This window comes from Mirounga angustirostris, unplaced genomic scaffold (assembly GCF_029215605.1).
Source record: "Mirounga angustirostris isolate CCGP_5_RB_7025 unplaced genomic scaffold, mMirAng1.0.hap1 SCAF_15, whole genome shotgun sequence".
NCBI classification, from domain to species: Eukaryota; Metazoa; Chordata; class Mammalia; order Carnivora; family Phocidae; genus Mirounga; species Mirounga angustirostris.
In genome coordinates this window covers 18,751,011-18,767,965 of record NW_026991723.1, presented here as the reverse complement: position 1 = coordinate 18,767,965, position 16,955 = coordinate 18,751,011, and the positions used below count along the sequence as shown (strand labels likewise).

General features: G+C 37.4%; 1 protein-coding gene across 5 annotated transcripts in view; it reads right to left on the bottom strand.

Moving 5' to 3' along the window:
* Positions 1-16,442, bottom strand: part of VPS13A (vacuolar protein sorting 13 homolog A) — a 267,040-nt gene extending 250,598 nt beyond the window's left edge. For 3 of the 5 annotated variants that reach the window (XR_010407545.1, XM_045882283.3, XM_064578959.1), the window contains exon 1: positions 16,161-16,442. Coding sequence is in view for 4 of the 5 variants with exons in the window: in XM_045882283.3 (XP_045738239.1) it covers positions 16,161-16,260 (100 nt within the window). In the remaining variant the exon portion in view is untranslated. The remainder of the gene's footprint in view (positions 1-16,160) is intronic. The other 2 variants (XM_045882282.3, XM_064578958.1) reach the window with 1 other exon arrangement.
* Positions 16,443-16,955: the final 513 nt, after the last annotated feature.

Here is a 16,955-nt window from a genome sequence, read left to right as displayed (position 1 = left end):
GAGAAAGAACGAAATCCTGCCATTTATGACAACACTGATGGACTTCGAGGGCATTATGCTTAGACACAGAAAGACAAATACGATATGGTATTGTTTATATGTAATATCTAAACAGCCTGAACTCTCAGAAACACAGAGTAGAATCCTGGTTACCAGGGGCTAGGATGTGGGGGAACTGGGGAAATTATGTTAAAAGATACAAACTTGCAACTAGGAGATGATTAAGTTCTGGAGATCTAATGCACACCACAGTGCATTATAATCAACAATACTGTACTATATATTTCAAAGTTGCAAAGACACTAGATCTTCAATGTTCACACCACAAAAAAGAAATGATGATTATGTGACAGGACAGAGATGTTAGTGAAGCTACCATCATAATCATACTGCAATATATAACTGTAGCAAATCAATAATGTGCACCTTAAACTTATACAATGTTTTATGTAAATTAGGCCAACAAAAAGAAAAATCTTGAAAAAAAAGCAGAGAAAAACACACACATTCCCCGACAAAGGTACAAGGAATAACTGAATTAAAAAATTCACCAGTGAACATCCAAAGCAGACTCCAACAGACAAAAGAATGAATTAACAAACTTGAAAATAGGTCATCTGAAAATGTAGTGATGGCCAAAAAAAAAAAAGTGAACCGAGGGAAACAGACTTATGAGACATAAGTAAGTATGCATTATGGATCAATATGCATTATGAGAGTCCCAAAAGGAGGAAAGACAGAGGCAGAGAGCTTAGTTGAAGAAGTAACATCCAAAATTTTCCCAAATTTGAGGAAAGATATGTATACAGAAATCCAAGAATCTCAACCAAGAAACATGATCATCAACAGTATTAAAAGCAAAAGCGATTTGACATCTACACAGGATCTTCAAAAAGACTATCAGTGGATTTCTCAGCAGAAACCTTACAGAAAATGATATATTTATAGTGGTGAAAGGAGAAAAAAATAAAAAAGTCAACCAAGAACATTATATTCAACAAAGTATTATATCTACTTCAAAAATTAGGAAAAAAATTTTTAAGATACTCTCAGATAAACAAAAGCTGAGGGACTTCATTAACAGATCTATCTTACAGGAAATCTTAAACAGAGTCCTTCCAGTTGAAAAGAAAGGATGCTGGGCATGGGGCACCTAGGTGGCTCAGTCAGTTGAGTGTCTGACTCTCAGTTTCAGCTCAGGTCCCAATCTCATGGGTCATGGGATGAGCCCAACATTGGGCTCTGTGCTCAGTGGGGAATCTGCTTGAAGATTCTCTCCCTCTGCCCCTCCCCCCACTCATGTGCATGCACATGCTCTATCTCAAATAAATAATCTTAAAAAAAAAAAGGATGCTAGGCAGTAACTCGAAGCTATATGAAAATATAAAGTTCTCCAGGAAAGGCAAGTGCATGGACAATATGAAAACTATTATAATTTTACTTTGTAACTCCATTTTTTATTCTCTATTTTTGAAATTTAAATTAAATTCAACTCTTTCATTTAAAAAACAAAAGAACTTAAGAATTGTAAGTCTATGTTAATAGGTACATAATGTGTAAAAATGTCATCTGTTACATCAATAACAAAGTTGGGAAGGCAAGCTGTAAAAGAGTAACGTTATTGTATGGGATTAAAGTTGGTATCAGTTTAAGATACATTCTTATACGTTAAGGTATTATATGTAATTCCTACAGAACTACAAAAAAAATATCTACAGAATATACAAAAAGGAAATAAGGAAATCAAAAAGGGTCACAAAAAAAATGAACACAAAGGAAGAAAGTTAAAACATGAAACAGTTATAAGACATGCAGAAATTAACAAAATGAAAATAGTAAGCCTTTCCTATCAGTAATTAATTTCAATGTAAACAGTTCAAGATATGGTGCATGTATATGTGTGTGTGTGTGTGTGTCTAGATGCATATAAACATATACATATACACATATACAATGAAACATTACTCAGCCATAAAACTGAATGAAATCTTGCCATTTGCAAGACATGGATGGAGCTAGGGAGTAGTATACTAAGCAAATAAGTCAGAGAAAGACAAATACCATATGATTTCACTCTTGTGTGGAATTTAAACAAAACAGATGAAAACAGGGGTAAAAATAAATTTAAAAAAAATGAGCAAACCACAAAACAGACTATTAACTATAGAGAACAATCTGAGAGTTACTGCAGGAGAGGTGGGCAGAAGGATGGGTTAAATAGGTGGTGGGGATAAAGGAGGGCACTTGTGACGAGCACTGGGTGTTGCATATAAGTGATGAATCATTAAATTCTACACCTAACACTAGCATTACACTCTATGTGAACTGGAATTTAAATAAAAATTTGAAAAGAAATAAATGTAAACAGTTTAAACTCCCCATTCAAAAGACAAAGGCAGAATGTACTTAAACCCAAACAAAACATGATGCCCCTATAGCTCTAAGAACATAGTTAAAATTTAAGTGCAAAAATGGCAAAAGATTTCCCATGCAAATAATAAGAGACCAGATATGGCTATACACATATTAGACAAAACAGACTGTAAGTCAAAAGCTATTATAAGAGATGAAGAGAGACATCATATAATAATAAAAGTGTCAATTCACTAATTATAAACATAGCATGCCAATTGTAAACATATATTCACCAAACACCAGAGCACAATATGAAGCAAATATTGACAGATAAGAAGAAACAGCTCTACAATAATGGTAGGAGGCTTCAGCACACAACTTCAATAATGGATAGAATCACCAGACAGAAGATTAAGAAGGAAACAAACTGAATTTTAAAAACATATATGAAACACTCTACTCAACAAGAGCAGAACACACAATTTTCTCAAGTGCTCATGAAACATTCTTCAGGACAGGTCATGTATTAGGCAAAAACAACAACAACAAAAATCTGAATTTTAAGAGATTGAAATTCTTAGAAGATATCACGAGAAAGAAGAAATCACAAGAAAAACTTTAAAACTTAAGAAAAACTAAAATGAAAGCACAACATACCAAAATTTATAGGCTGCAGCAAAGACAGTCCTGGGAAAACTTACAGCTGTAAGTGTTTACATTAAAAAATAATAGCCCAAATTAACACCTTAAATTTGTACCTTAAAGAAATAGAGATTAAGCACAAAGCTACCAGAAAGAATAATAAAGTTTAGAACAGAGATAATTAAAATAGAGAACAGAAAACCCAATAGAGAAAACTGATGAGATCAAAAATTGGTTCCTCAAAAATCTTTAGCTAATAAACTAAGAGAAAGAAGAATTAAACAATTAAAATCAGGAATACTGGAAGGAATCATACTACCGATCTTACAGAGAAAAGATTTTAAGAAAGTACTATGAACAACTGTACATCAACAAACTGGATACCCTAGATGAAATGGATAAATTCCTAGAAAAACATACCCTACTACTAATGAATCATCAAGAAATGGATAATCTGAACAGACCTATAATATGTAAGGAGATTTACTCACTAATCAAAAACCTCCCAACAACAGAAGTCTAGGACAAGATGATTTCACTGGAGAATTCTACCAAACATTTGAGAACATCAATCCTCCTCAAACTTTTCCAAAAAAACTAAAGAGAAGGAAATACTTCCAAACTCAGTCTATGAGGTCAGCATGAATCTGATACCAGAGACAAAGATGCTACAGGGAAATTACAGATCATTACCCCCAATGAATATTGGCAAAAAAACCTCAACAAAATACTAGCAAACAAAATTCAACAGCACATTAGAAGGATTATACACCACAACCCAATACTGTTCCTGGAATGCAAGGACGGTTTCATAGAAGAACATCAATGCAATACACCACATTAACAGATTGAAGGGGAGAAAAAAAACCACATCTCAATGAAAAAGCATTCAAAAAATTTCAATACCCTTTCATGACAAAAACCCTCAACATATTAGGAATAAAAGGAAACAACCCCAATATAACAAAGGCCACATATGAAAAGCCCACAATGAACATCACATTCAACGGTGAAAAATGAATCTTCTCATCAGCAACAAGATGAAGATGTACAGTTTTGCCACCTTCTGAAAGTCCTAGCCAGAGCAATTAGACAAGAAATAAAAGGCATCCACGTTGGAAAGGAAGAAGTAAAATTCTCTATTCACCAACGACATAATCTTATATGAAGAAAACCCTAAATTTCCTATCAAAAAAAAGCATGTTAGAATAAATGATTTCAGCAATGTTGCCAGATACAAAATCAAAACACAAAAATCAGTTGTGCTTCTTTACACTAACAGTAAGTAGTCCAAAATAAAAATTAAACAATTCCATTTAAAATAGCATGGAAAATAACAAAACACTTAGGAATAAACTTAACCAAAGGGGTGAATGACTTGTACCTTCAAACTATAAAACACTGCTGAATGACGTTAAAGGCACACATACATAACCAGGAAGACATCCATCCCATGTTCATAGCCTGCAAGACTTAATATTGTTAAGATGACAATACTACCCAAAGCAAACTACAGACTCAATGCAATCCACATTAAAATCCCAATATTTTTGGCAGAAATAAAAAATCCATTTTTAAATTCATGTAGAATCACAAGGGATACCCCCATTGTTAAAACAATCTTTTTAGAAGGGGGGGGTGGGGGGGAAGAAAACTGGAAGTCTCACTCTTCCTGATTTCAAAACTTAATACAAAACATAGTAATCAAAACAGTGTAGCACCAGTATACAAACACACAGACCAATGGAAAAGAACAGGGAGCTGAAAAATAAATATTCACATATACAGGCAAATGAATTTGATAAGGCTGCCAAGATCACTCAATTTGGAAATGTCACCAATAACACTGGAAAACGATATTCACATGCAAAAGATGAAGCTAGATTACCATACACCATATCCAAAAATTAACTGAAAGTAGATCAAAGACTCAAATTTCAGATCTAAAACTATAAAAATCTAAGAGGAAAACGTAAGTGAAAAATTCCCTGATAGTCAATTTGGCAATGATTTCTTTTGGATGGATATGACACCGAAAAGCACAGGCAACAACAACAAAAAGATGATCTAGACTTCATCAAAACTAAAAACTTTTATGCATCATAGGGCATTATCAACAGTGAAAAGGCAACAGTATTTGCAAATCACATACCTGATAAACGGTCAATATCCAGGATATATAAAGAATGCCTACAACTCTACTAAAAAAAAAAAAAAAAAATGCAACCCAATTAAAGGATGGCAAAGGTCTTCAAAAGACATTTTTCCAAAGACCTATAAATGGCCATTAACCAATGAGATGTTCAACAGGACTAATCATCAGAGAAATGCAAGTCAAAAAAAATGGAAATAGTACCTCACATCCATGAGGATGGCTACTACGAATAAAAGAGAAAATAACAAATGTTTCTGAGAATGTGGAGAAATTAGAACCTTTTGCACTGTCAGTGAAAATGTAAAATGGTACATCTGGAAAGTAGTAGGACACTTCCTCAAAAAATTAAAAAGAAATACCCAGCAATTCCACTTGTGGGTATATACCAAAACATTTGAAAGCAAGGACTCAAAAATGTATTTGCACACTGATGTTTGTAGGGCCTGATTCACAATAGCCAAAAGGTGGAAGCAACCCATGTGTCTATTTACAGATGAATGGAGAAACAAAATGTGATATATACATAAAATATTGTTCAGCTTTAAAAGTGAATGAAATTCTGATATATGCTGTAACAGATGGACATTGAAGACATTACCCTAATACATGATATAAGCCAAACACAAAAGGACAAACATTATATAATACCACTTATAGGAGGTACCTAGTAGAGTCAAATTCATAGAGATAGAAAATATAATAATAGGTGCCGGTAGCTGAAGGAAGGAGATATAGGTAGTTATTCCTCAACAGGTACAATGTTTCAGTTTTGCAAGATGAAAAGAGTTCTGGAGATGGATGGTGGAGATAGCTGCACAACAATATGGATACACTTAATGCCTCTGAACTGTACCCTAAAAAATGGCTAACATGAAAATAACTGACACCATAGAAATGCAAAGGATAAGAGAATATAATGAAAAATTATATGCCAACAAATTGGACAACTGGGAACAAATCAATAAATTCCTAAAAACTACAATCTTCCAAACTAAATCAGAAATAGAAAATCTGAACAGACCTATGACTAGTAATGAAATTGAATCAGCAATCACAAACTCCCAACAAGCAAAAGTATAGGACCAGATGGCTCCACAGGTAAATTCCACCAAACATTTAAAGAGTTAATAACCTATTCTCAAACTATTCCAAGAAACAGAATAGAAAGGAAAACTTCCAAATTCATTCCACAAGGCCAGCAACACCCTGACACTATAAAGAAAACCACAGCCAATATTACTGATGAACACCAATGCAGAAATCCTAAACAAAATACTAGCAAACCAAATCCAACAATACCTTAAAAAAATCACTGACCACAATTAAGCTATTCCAGGGATACAAGAGTGGTTTAATGTTCACAAATCCATCAGTGTGATAGATCACGTTAACAAGAGAAGGGATAAAAGCCCTATGATGATCTCAGTAAATGCAGGAAAAAAAACATTTCACAAAATGCAACACCCATTATCAGTAAAACAAAGATTTGGAGGGAACATACCTCAACATAATAAAGGCCATGTATGAAAAACCCGCAGCTAACAACATACTCACTGGTGAAAAACTAAGCTTCTCCTCAAAGATCAGGAACAAGACAAGGATGTCCACTCTTAACCACTTTATTCAACATAATAATGGAACTCCTAACTACAGGAATCAGATAAGGAAAAGAAATAAAAGGCATTCAAATTAGCAAGGAAGAAGTAATACTTGCAGAAGAAGTGATACTGTAAACAGAAAACCCTAAAAACTCCACCTAAAGAACTATTAGAACTGATAAATGAATTCAGTGAACTTGCAAGACACAAAATTAATATACAGAAATCTACTGAATTTCTATACACTAATAACAAAGTAACAGAAGGAGAAATTAAGAAAACAATTCCTTTTACAATTGCACCAAAAAGAATAAAAGACCTGTACTCTGAAAACTATAAAAAAAAAAACCCAAAAACACTAATTCTAAAAGATATATGCACCGTTTATTGCAGCATTACTTACAGTAGCTAACAAATGGAAGCAACCCAAGTGTCCACCAACAGATGAATGGATATATACACCCCCACCCACATATACACACAGAATATTACTCAGCCATATAAAAGAATGAGACCCTGCCATTTGCGACAATATGGATGGACCTAGAGGATATCATGCTAAGTGAAAGAGATCGGAGGAAGACAAAAACCATGATGTCACTTATATGTGGAATCTAAAAAACAAAACAAAGAAACAAAAAGCAGACTTTTAAATACAGATAACAAACTGGTGGCTGCCAGAGGAAAGGTAGGTGTGGGGGGAGGGGCATGGGCAAGATAGGTAAAGGCAATTAAGTACAAAGTTCCAGTTATAAAATAAAGAAATCACAGAAATGAAAAGCACAGCACAGGGAATATAGTCAATAATGTTGCAGAAATATTTGATGACAGATGGTGACTATACTGAGGGTGAGCACGGGTAATGTACAGAATTGTTGAATCAATATGCTGTACACCCAAAAGTGAAAATACTGTTAAGATGATTAATTTTATGTTGTATTTTACCACAATATTTTTTAAGTGGTGATGTAAAAAATACTTTCTCAAACAAAAACTGATGGAATTTGTTGCTAGACCTCCCTTGCAAGAAATGCTAAAAGTAAACAAAAACAAAAAAAAAAGTAAGAAATGCTAAAAGTTTTCACAGAGAAGGAAAACAATATAGGTCAGAAACTCCAGATCTACAAGATCTAAAAGGAATCTACAATTCCTTTTTATTAGAAAAGGAATAAAGGTAAAATTACGCCTTTTATTTTCCTCATTATTAATGATCTAATGGAACACTATTCAAAATAAAATAGCAACAGTGCATTGGGTAAGTATAGCTTATGGATAAGTGAAATGAATGACAGCAACGTTATAAGGAGCAAAAGGAATGGAATGGAAAACTCTTTATAATGTCCTTCCACTACTATGAAGCAATGTAGTTTTGATTGGACTTAGTTTTAAATGCATACTGTAATTCCAAGAACCGCCCCCCAAAAAAATTAAAGTATAACTGATATGTTAGAAGAGGAGAAAAAATAAAATTATAGAAAATACTCAAAACCAGAAGAGGCAGAAAAGGGGGAAGATTTTAAAAAGCAAAGACATACATGCAAGAAAGAGAAAAGAACTACAAATACAATAGATATCCACTAACCTAACTATATCAATAATCACTTCAAATATAAATGGTCTGAATATACCAATTAAAAGACAAAACTTGACACAGCGGATAAAACAAAACAAAACCCAACAATAAGATGTCCGCAAGAAACACACTCTAAATATAAAGGCATAGACAAACTAAAAATAAAGATATCTAGTTAAAATTTATAGAACATTTCTTACAAAATAGCAGAATACATATTCTTCTCAAGCTCACACAGAACATTCACCACAGTAAACCAAACTCTGGGCCATAAAACATACATTAACAAATTTAAGGGAATAAAAGTCATACAAAATCTGCTTTCATACAATGGAATTAAACTAGAAATCGACAACAAAAAGAAAGCTAGAAAGTCCCAAAATATCTGAAGATTTAATAAATGTTAACTTAAAATAACACATAGGCCAAAGAAGTCATCTCAAAGGGAACTGTGAAGTATCTTGAATCAAATTAGTTTTCAAAATTGGACATGCAGCAAAATCAAGGCTTAGAAAGAAATTTACCACTGAATACATATATTTGAAAAGAAGAAAAGAGGCACTTGGGTGGCTCAGTCATTCGAGGAACCAACTCTTGGTTTCAGCTCTGGTCGTGATCTCAGAGTTGTAAGATGAAGCCCCAACTCTGGCTCCGTGCTCAGCGCGTAGTCTGCTTGGGATTCTCTCTCCCTCTCCCTCTGTCCCTTCCCCTGCTCACACTTGCACATTCTCTCATGCGCACGCTCTCTCTCTCCAAATAAGATATATTTTTTAAAAAAAGCAAAAGATGAAAGATCGAAAATCAATAATCTAAGCTTCCACCTTAGGAATCTAGAAAAAGAGCAAATTAAATCCTAAGTAACCAGAAGAAAATAAGAATTAGAGCAGAAATCAGTGAAATTCAATAGAGAAAAATCAAGAGAAAAACCAATGAAAGCAAAAGATGGTTCTCTGAAAAGATCGATAAAACTGGTAACTCTCTAGCCATATTAACTAAGAAAGAAAAAGACACAAATTACTAATATCACAAATGAAAGGAAGGGCCTTCATTACTGATCCAGTAGACATTAAAAGGATAATAAAGGAATACAAACATGTCCACAAGTTACAATTCCTATAAAGATATATTCCAGCAAAACACACAAGAAAAAAATATAAATAGGCCTGTATCTATTAAAGACATTGATTTAATAATTAATAATCTTTCAAAAATGAAAGCATAATGCCCAGATGGGTTTCACTAACATTCTACCAAACATGTAAGCAAAAAATGATACCAAGCCCCTACAATGTCTTCTAGGAAACAGAAGCATAGGGAACACTTCCTAATTCATTTATGGAGGTCAGCATTACCCAAACCAGTTGCAAGGGCGGGGCGGGGGGGGGGGGGGTGTGGGTGTGTGTGGGTGTGTTACAGACCACTACTTCTCAGTGAACACAGATGCAAAAATCCTCAACAAAATATCAAATTGAATCCAACAATGTATAATTATATACCAAGACCAAGTGGGATTTATTCTAGGTATGAAAGGCTCATTCAACATTCAAAAAAACAATAATGTAATCCATTACATCAACAGTCTGAAGAAGAGAAATCCTATCAATAGACATAGACCATTTTATAAAACCTAACACACATTCTTGGAGGAAAGAAGAAGGGAAAAAAAAAAAAAAACTTTCAGCAAACCAGGAATAGAGGCATGTATGGTAGAACAACAACAAAATGAGAAAATTGGATGCCTCTGGATATGGGGCAAAAAAAACTTTTAAATGGGATGGATACTTCTCTTATGTTGATCATGATGACTGTTTCCCAAGAGGATACATATATCAAGATTAATCTAACTGTAGACTTTAAATATGTACATTTTACCATGTCAATTATTATTTCAATAAAGCTATTAATACATAGTAGTACAATCTAGGTTGTAGGTATATGGACTGTAAAAACTTGAAACATTCTGTAGTTCTGAACACTTTCCATAATAAAATATTCCCTTTCAGCTCTAACATTCTATGAAAGTTTCTCAAAACGTAAAGCTAAAAATAATATTTAAGAAATTAGAATCAGCAATTAACACTAGACTTCAACAAACATTTGTTTGGCTCCCTCAGCATATTCCTATCACAGAAGGACTCTTTCAAGTCAGGAATTGTGCCCTGAGTGGAAAGAGTTAAGATGCAGAGTAGTGGGGGGGCCCTGGGCTTGCCTTGGCCTTTGAACATAGCTAGCTTGGCATCAAATCATTCTGAACAACTAGGAAATTGATCTGAAGATTAAGAAAACAATTTGCACAATTAGAGAGAGAGAATGTGGTGGCTGTGAGGCTTATCTTAATAAACAAATCAAAGCACACCTAGTTAAAGACCCAAACACTTCCCACTGCAAGCAAGGAAGAACTCTACAGAGGAGACGGACCTGTGGGAAAGGGCAGCCAAAACAGAGCAGGAGAGTGCACACAGCGTACAACAGAAAACACTTCCCGAAGCACCAGGCCCTGGACAGTGTACCACCCCTTTTAAATACAGTATTACTCTCAGGAGCAGGAAACGTAATAAGCTTTCATAACATGCAAAAGACAGAAACTTAGCCAAAATGACAAGATGGAGGAATTCTCCCCAAAAAAAGATCAAGAAGAAACCACAGCCAGGGACTTGCTCAAAATAGATACAAGCAATACATCTGAACAAGAACTTAGAACAACAGTCATAAGAATACTAGCCAGGCTTGAAAAAAGCACAGAGGACACCAGAGAAACCCTTGCTGCAGAAAGAGAAGACCTAAAAACTAGTCAGGCCAAAATAAAAAATGCTGTAACTGAGATGCAAAACCGACTGGATGGAATCACAATGAGAATGGAAGAAGCAAAAAAAACAAATAGGGATATGGAAGATAAAATTATGGAAAATAATGAAGCTGAAGAGGGAAAGGAATTGTGTCCTGAGTCTTCATCTTCCTACAAAGCCCCTGGGGTATACTGGGGGTAGGCAATAGGAAGCCACTGCACCTTAAAGTCTACTATAATGAGAAAACTGGGAGAGCAACATTTCAAAAACAAAATATCCTAGGTAAAAAAAAACAAAACCAAGAAATCCAAGTTTCTAATGTTATATAACAATGTCGGGTGTAACAGCCACCACCAAAACAAAACAAAAACAAACAACAAAACCCTGCAAATTTAGGAGTTTTATAATTTTAAAGAAAACAAGAGAGAAAGAGATGAAAGAAGACTACAGAAGGAAGAGCTATAAAGTACAGGTATTCCTTGCATTACAAATGATAATTCTATCACACTGCTTCTGCCACTGAATTTCTAATACTTTTGCCCTGAAAGTACTCTAAAAATGCACCTAGCTGTGCATCACAATCCTCTATCATTTGTTTAAAAAAAAAAAAAAAGATTTTGCTGTACTGCTTCACATAAATGAATTATAATCTCTGGACAGCAGTTCAGAAATCTGTATCTGTAACAAGCACATATGGCTGATTTTGATGCTAGATCTTGAAGGAAACATGAAATTCTAGATTGCTTAGAAAAGTTGGAAGATGAATCTCAGAACTGTCTATGAAGTACTACTACCTCCCTAATGACATATAAAAAGGGTGGAGAATTATAAATAGCAGTGCATAAAAAGTATACCAACATCAAAATTCACCAAGAGTGTGAGATAAAGTTCAAGGCTTCTTTCCCCCTCACAAAATAGATTCTTCCTGCACTCAGCCTACTTCCTGTAGGGCCCACTATAATAGGACTGTTCTGCTACATTACATAGATTTTTTTAGGAACTCTTCATTCATATATAACAATGTTTCCAAGGAAAAATTGATTCTAATTTCCAAAAAATTATCTCAGAAACAAATTTTCAGAACACTACCAATTACCAGGTTTGAAAACATCCATGTGAACTCCTGAATACTAATTAACACTATTAATTATGCTAACAGTGAAATCAGCTGGATTATTACAGACACCTAGCAAAAGCATATATTTAAAACCAATAGGTCCTTCTAACATTAGACCATAAAAATATTAAGTCTTTAACAATTTTCCCAAGCAGCATCTAGTTTCTATTATTGAAATTTTCCAATATTTTTAAGTTTATCAAAATTACTGCTTTTTAAATTCTCAAAAGGATTTTTAAGCACTAAAAGCTATTATCTGAAGCTTCACTTATCAATATATAACCAACTTCTATACATAAAACACTGATATGTTTTTTAAAAATTTCATAAACACCATAGAGGGATGATACTATCTGATTTCAAGACTTACTATAAAGCTAGAGTTATCAAGACAACTGTGGTACTGTTGAAAGAATGGACACACATAGTATCGAAACAAATTACAATCCAAAAATAAACCCATACAATATAAAGTCCAATTTTTTACAAAAGTGCAAAAATAATTCAATGGAGAAAGGATATTCCTTTCAGCAAATGGTGCTGCAACAATTGGACATTTGCATCCACATGCAAACAAATGAACATCAATCTTCAACCTATACCACACTTTATACAAAAATGGATCAGAAATCTAAATATAAAATTATAAAACTTCTACAAGAAAACATGGGAGAAAATCTTTGTGACTTCAGGGAAGGCAGATTTCATAGATACACCAAAGCATGACTCATGAAAAGTTTCTGCTAAAGTGGACTTGATCAAAATTTAAAACTTTTGCTTTGCAAAAGACAGAACTGGAATAGAAGAAAAGATTTTCAAATCACCTGACAAAGGACTCATACCCATAATATGTAAAGAACTTTCAACACTTAACAATAAGAAAATAACTTCAATAAAGAGTTTGTAAAAAGTCAGAGTTACCATATGACTCAGCAATTCTACCCCAGGCATATACCCAAGAAAATTTAGAACATAGGCCCACAAAAAAACCCAAAAAAACAAAAAAACAAAAAAAACCTTGTATATATGAATGTTCATAGCAGCATTACTCATAAAAGCCAAAAAGTAGGAATAATTGAAATGACCATCACCTGATGAATGGATAAACAAAATGTGATCTATTCATACAATGGAATATTGCTCAGTCATAAAAAGAAATGATACACGCTACAACATGAAGCTCAAAAAAATAATTTTAAGAAGCCAGAAACAAAAGGCCACCTACATTGCATGACTGCATATAAATGAAATGCCCAGAACTGGTGAATCCACAGAGACATAAAGTAGATTAGTAGTTGCTGGAGGTGGGGTCCAGGGGATCAGGAGAGAATTTGAGCGACTGCTAATGGGTATGGATATGAGGTTTACTTGGGGGTGTTGAAAATGTTCTGGAATTGGTGATAGTTGCATAATTTTGTGACTACATGAGAAAACAACTGTACATTTTAGAAGGGTAAATTTCAAGAGTTAAAGTACAGCAGATGGAATGCAGTAAATACTGTGATAATGCTGTAAGACAACAGATGGTGACAACATTTATCATAGTGAGCATTTCATAACCTTCAGAATTGTTTAATCACTGTTATACACCTAAAACTAACATTGTATGTGAACTACATTAATAAATAACGTTTTTAAAAGGGTGAACTTAATGGTATGTAAGTTAAATCTCAATAGAAAAATTTAAAGTAAGCAGAAGATTTGAACAGACACTTCACCAATGGAACTATACAAACAGTAAAGAACATGAAAAGATGCTCAACATCTTTAATCACTAAGGGTATGCAAATTAAAACTACCAATACTTTAGAACTATATACCTATTAGAATATGGCTAAAAAAAAAAGTTTTTTAAATGACAATACCAAATGCTAGTAAAGGTGTAGAGCAACTATGCACTCATACAATGCTGCTGAGATAGCAAAATGGTAAAGCCGCTTTGAAAAGAGCTCCACAGTTTCACAGAAATCAAATGGTCATTTACCATAAGACCTCGCAATCCCACTCTTAGGTATTAACCCAAGGGAGATAATTTATGTTCACACAAAAACCTGTACATGAATGTTTATTAACAGCTCTATTCATAATGGCCAGAAGGGGAAACCATCAAACATTTATTAACACATCCACACAAAAAATAACCACTCAAAAATATAGGGATGAAAAAAATATATACACACAGGAATGAAATACTGATGCATACAACACATGGGTGACTCTCAAATTCATTTTACATAAGAAGTGAAAGGAGTGAAATTAAGTAAAAGCAGTCAGACCCCCAAAAGCTATCCACCATATACTTCCATTTATATGGCACTCTAGAAAAGACAAAAAACTCTAAGGATGGAAACAGATCAGTGGTTGCCAGGAGATATGGGGGCTGGAAAGGGTGGACTGAAAAGGGGAAGCAGAGGGAATTTTGGCACCCTACTGGAACTTTTTGGTATCATGACTGTGATAGTGGATACATTCCTTGACATTGCACTTGTCAAGACAGAACCGTACATCACAAGAGTGAATTTTACTGTATACAAATTTTAAATAAATCCACCCATAAATCACACTCTACACAAACCTCCGCCTTGAACGCAGAAGCAACCCTCCAGTGCAGATCAAAGCACACCACAAAATGTTTTCAAGGTTCCTTCTGAGGTGTGTGAAGACAAACTGTATTATTTTTACTCCGCAAATGAGAAGCAGAATAAAACAATCTTCCAAGTTTCTGATACAGGTCAGAGATGCAGAGCTAGCCCCCATGTCCCTAGTTCTTGCAGTCTGACTCTATCATGGTACTAGATACCAAGAGCAGTTAACAAGAGGTTATCTCTATCAAACTAATTATCTACTCACACTCTTTCATAAAGGAGAAAAATCAAGATAAATGAGTATCTTAGAAGAGGGCTGAAAGTGTGTGCATATTAACAGTTAAGTCCAAAAAAAAAAAAAAAAAAAGGTAACCCTAACTTTGGCCTAGGAGCTTCCCTTCGTAGGCAAAAGGAATCCAATCTACAACGGGTGCTTAAAATAAAGAAGGGCAGAATACAGCTGGAAGCACTAATAATGACGCTCCAAATAAGGTAGCGCACCAGAGTACAGGGATACAAAGTTTCGGTCCTTCATCTAACCAACCTAAGGGCACGTTTCACCCCCGTCTTTTATAGGTCTGAGACGTTGCACAACGCACCTAGTTTCTTAAAAAAAAAAAAAAAAAAATCACTCTGACCCACAAAATCCCAAACGTGACACGCTCCTTGGTCAGGCTGTGAACGGAAAAGAGCCAGCCAACCATCTGAGTTGATTGGGCACATGAGTTTCGCTTTCTGTTATCGGCAGAAGCCAGGCCAGCAACCCGAATCCAGCCCGGGTGGCCAGAAAGGGGAGCCGAGCAGACACCACGGTTCAGCCACACGCCCGGGCTGGGGAAGGAGGAAAGGAAGAGGGCGTCTTCGGTCGCCGGCGCCTTGCCTTCACGTGCGAGGCAACGTGCGCCACTCCGCGGGCTCTCCCGAGCCTTCGTCATAACCCCAGGGGGTACAGCATGACAGGGATGGGACCAAGCCAGGCGGCGTCTCGCGGCCTCCCCGACGCCCCGCACACCTGAGCCGGGCAGAGAAGGTCGCCTGGGCACGATCCGCGCCCCGTGCCCTCGGAGCCCGTCGCGGGTCCCCTCAGCCGCCCGGCTCGGAAAAGGGGGACTTTTCACCCCGCACCCCCGACCCCAACCCCAAACCCCTCCCGCCAGAATACAAACAACTTGAGGGCAGAGGCCCTGGAACCGCCGCCCGGCTTTACGTAATTTAACCCCGAGGCAGGCGGCGGCAGGTGGTGGCGCCGGGCGAGCGAGGGGCCCGAGGCCCCGAGAAAGCAAAGCCGGGCTCCGGCAACCAGGGCCCGGGAGGAAAACGAGATGGAGGGGCGGTGGCGGTCTCGTTACCTCCCCAGATGCCCAGGGTGAGCTGGGACGTGTCCAGGTTCACCACATAGTCCCCCAAGAACCGGTTCAACACGTCCACGACCACCGACTCGAACACCATTTTCCTCAGCAGCGGTGGGCACGGCAGCCGCCCCCCCGCGGTCCTTCCTCCAGCGCCTGACCTCCCGCGCCCTCCCTCGAGACGGCTCGGTTCACCGGCTGCCGGGCGACTCCGACTATATCTGCCCGGACGCCGGACACGCAGCCCCGCCGCGAGCCCTGCGAGGGGCGGAGGCGGCCGATCCCTCCGCGCGTGCGCAGGGCGGCCTCCAGGGCGGGGGCAAAGCACGGCGCCGACCCGGGCGCGCCTGCGGGGGAGGAGCAAGGGCGGCTGCGCGGCCGCTTCTCTGACGCCTGCCCCTGCCGTGCAGAACCCGCCTCTTTTTACTCGTTGGCCCCGCCTCCTCCTCGTCACCAGGCAACGGGAGAAACGAAGGGAGCCGCCAGTTTTTTCCCCGACCCCCGCCCTCACCGGCCGCACGGTGTCCGGACCGGCGGCGGGGGCGGGGGTGGGGGCGGGGCCGGGCGCGGCGGTTACACCTGCCAGGGAACGCCCGTCGCCCTACGGTGGAGGCGGCCCCGCACGCGGACCAGTAGGACCTGCACCTGAGCCAGGCGTGGGCGGATTCCAGTCCTTTCGCGGTCAGGCCGCAGGCGTCTCGAGGGAGGGTCCTAGGGAGCCCCCCCCCCCATTATTACAGGTTCCTGCATCCGGCCGGCCTGTTTCTGGACGCCTGTAACTGCCCCGCCCGGTGC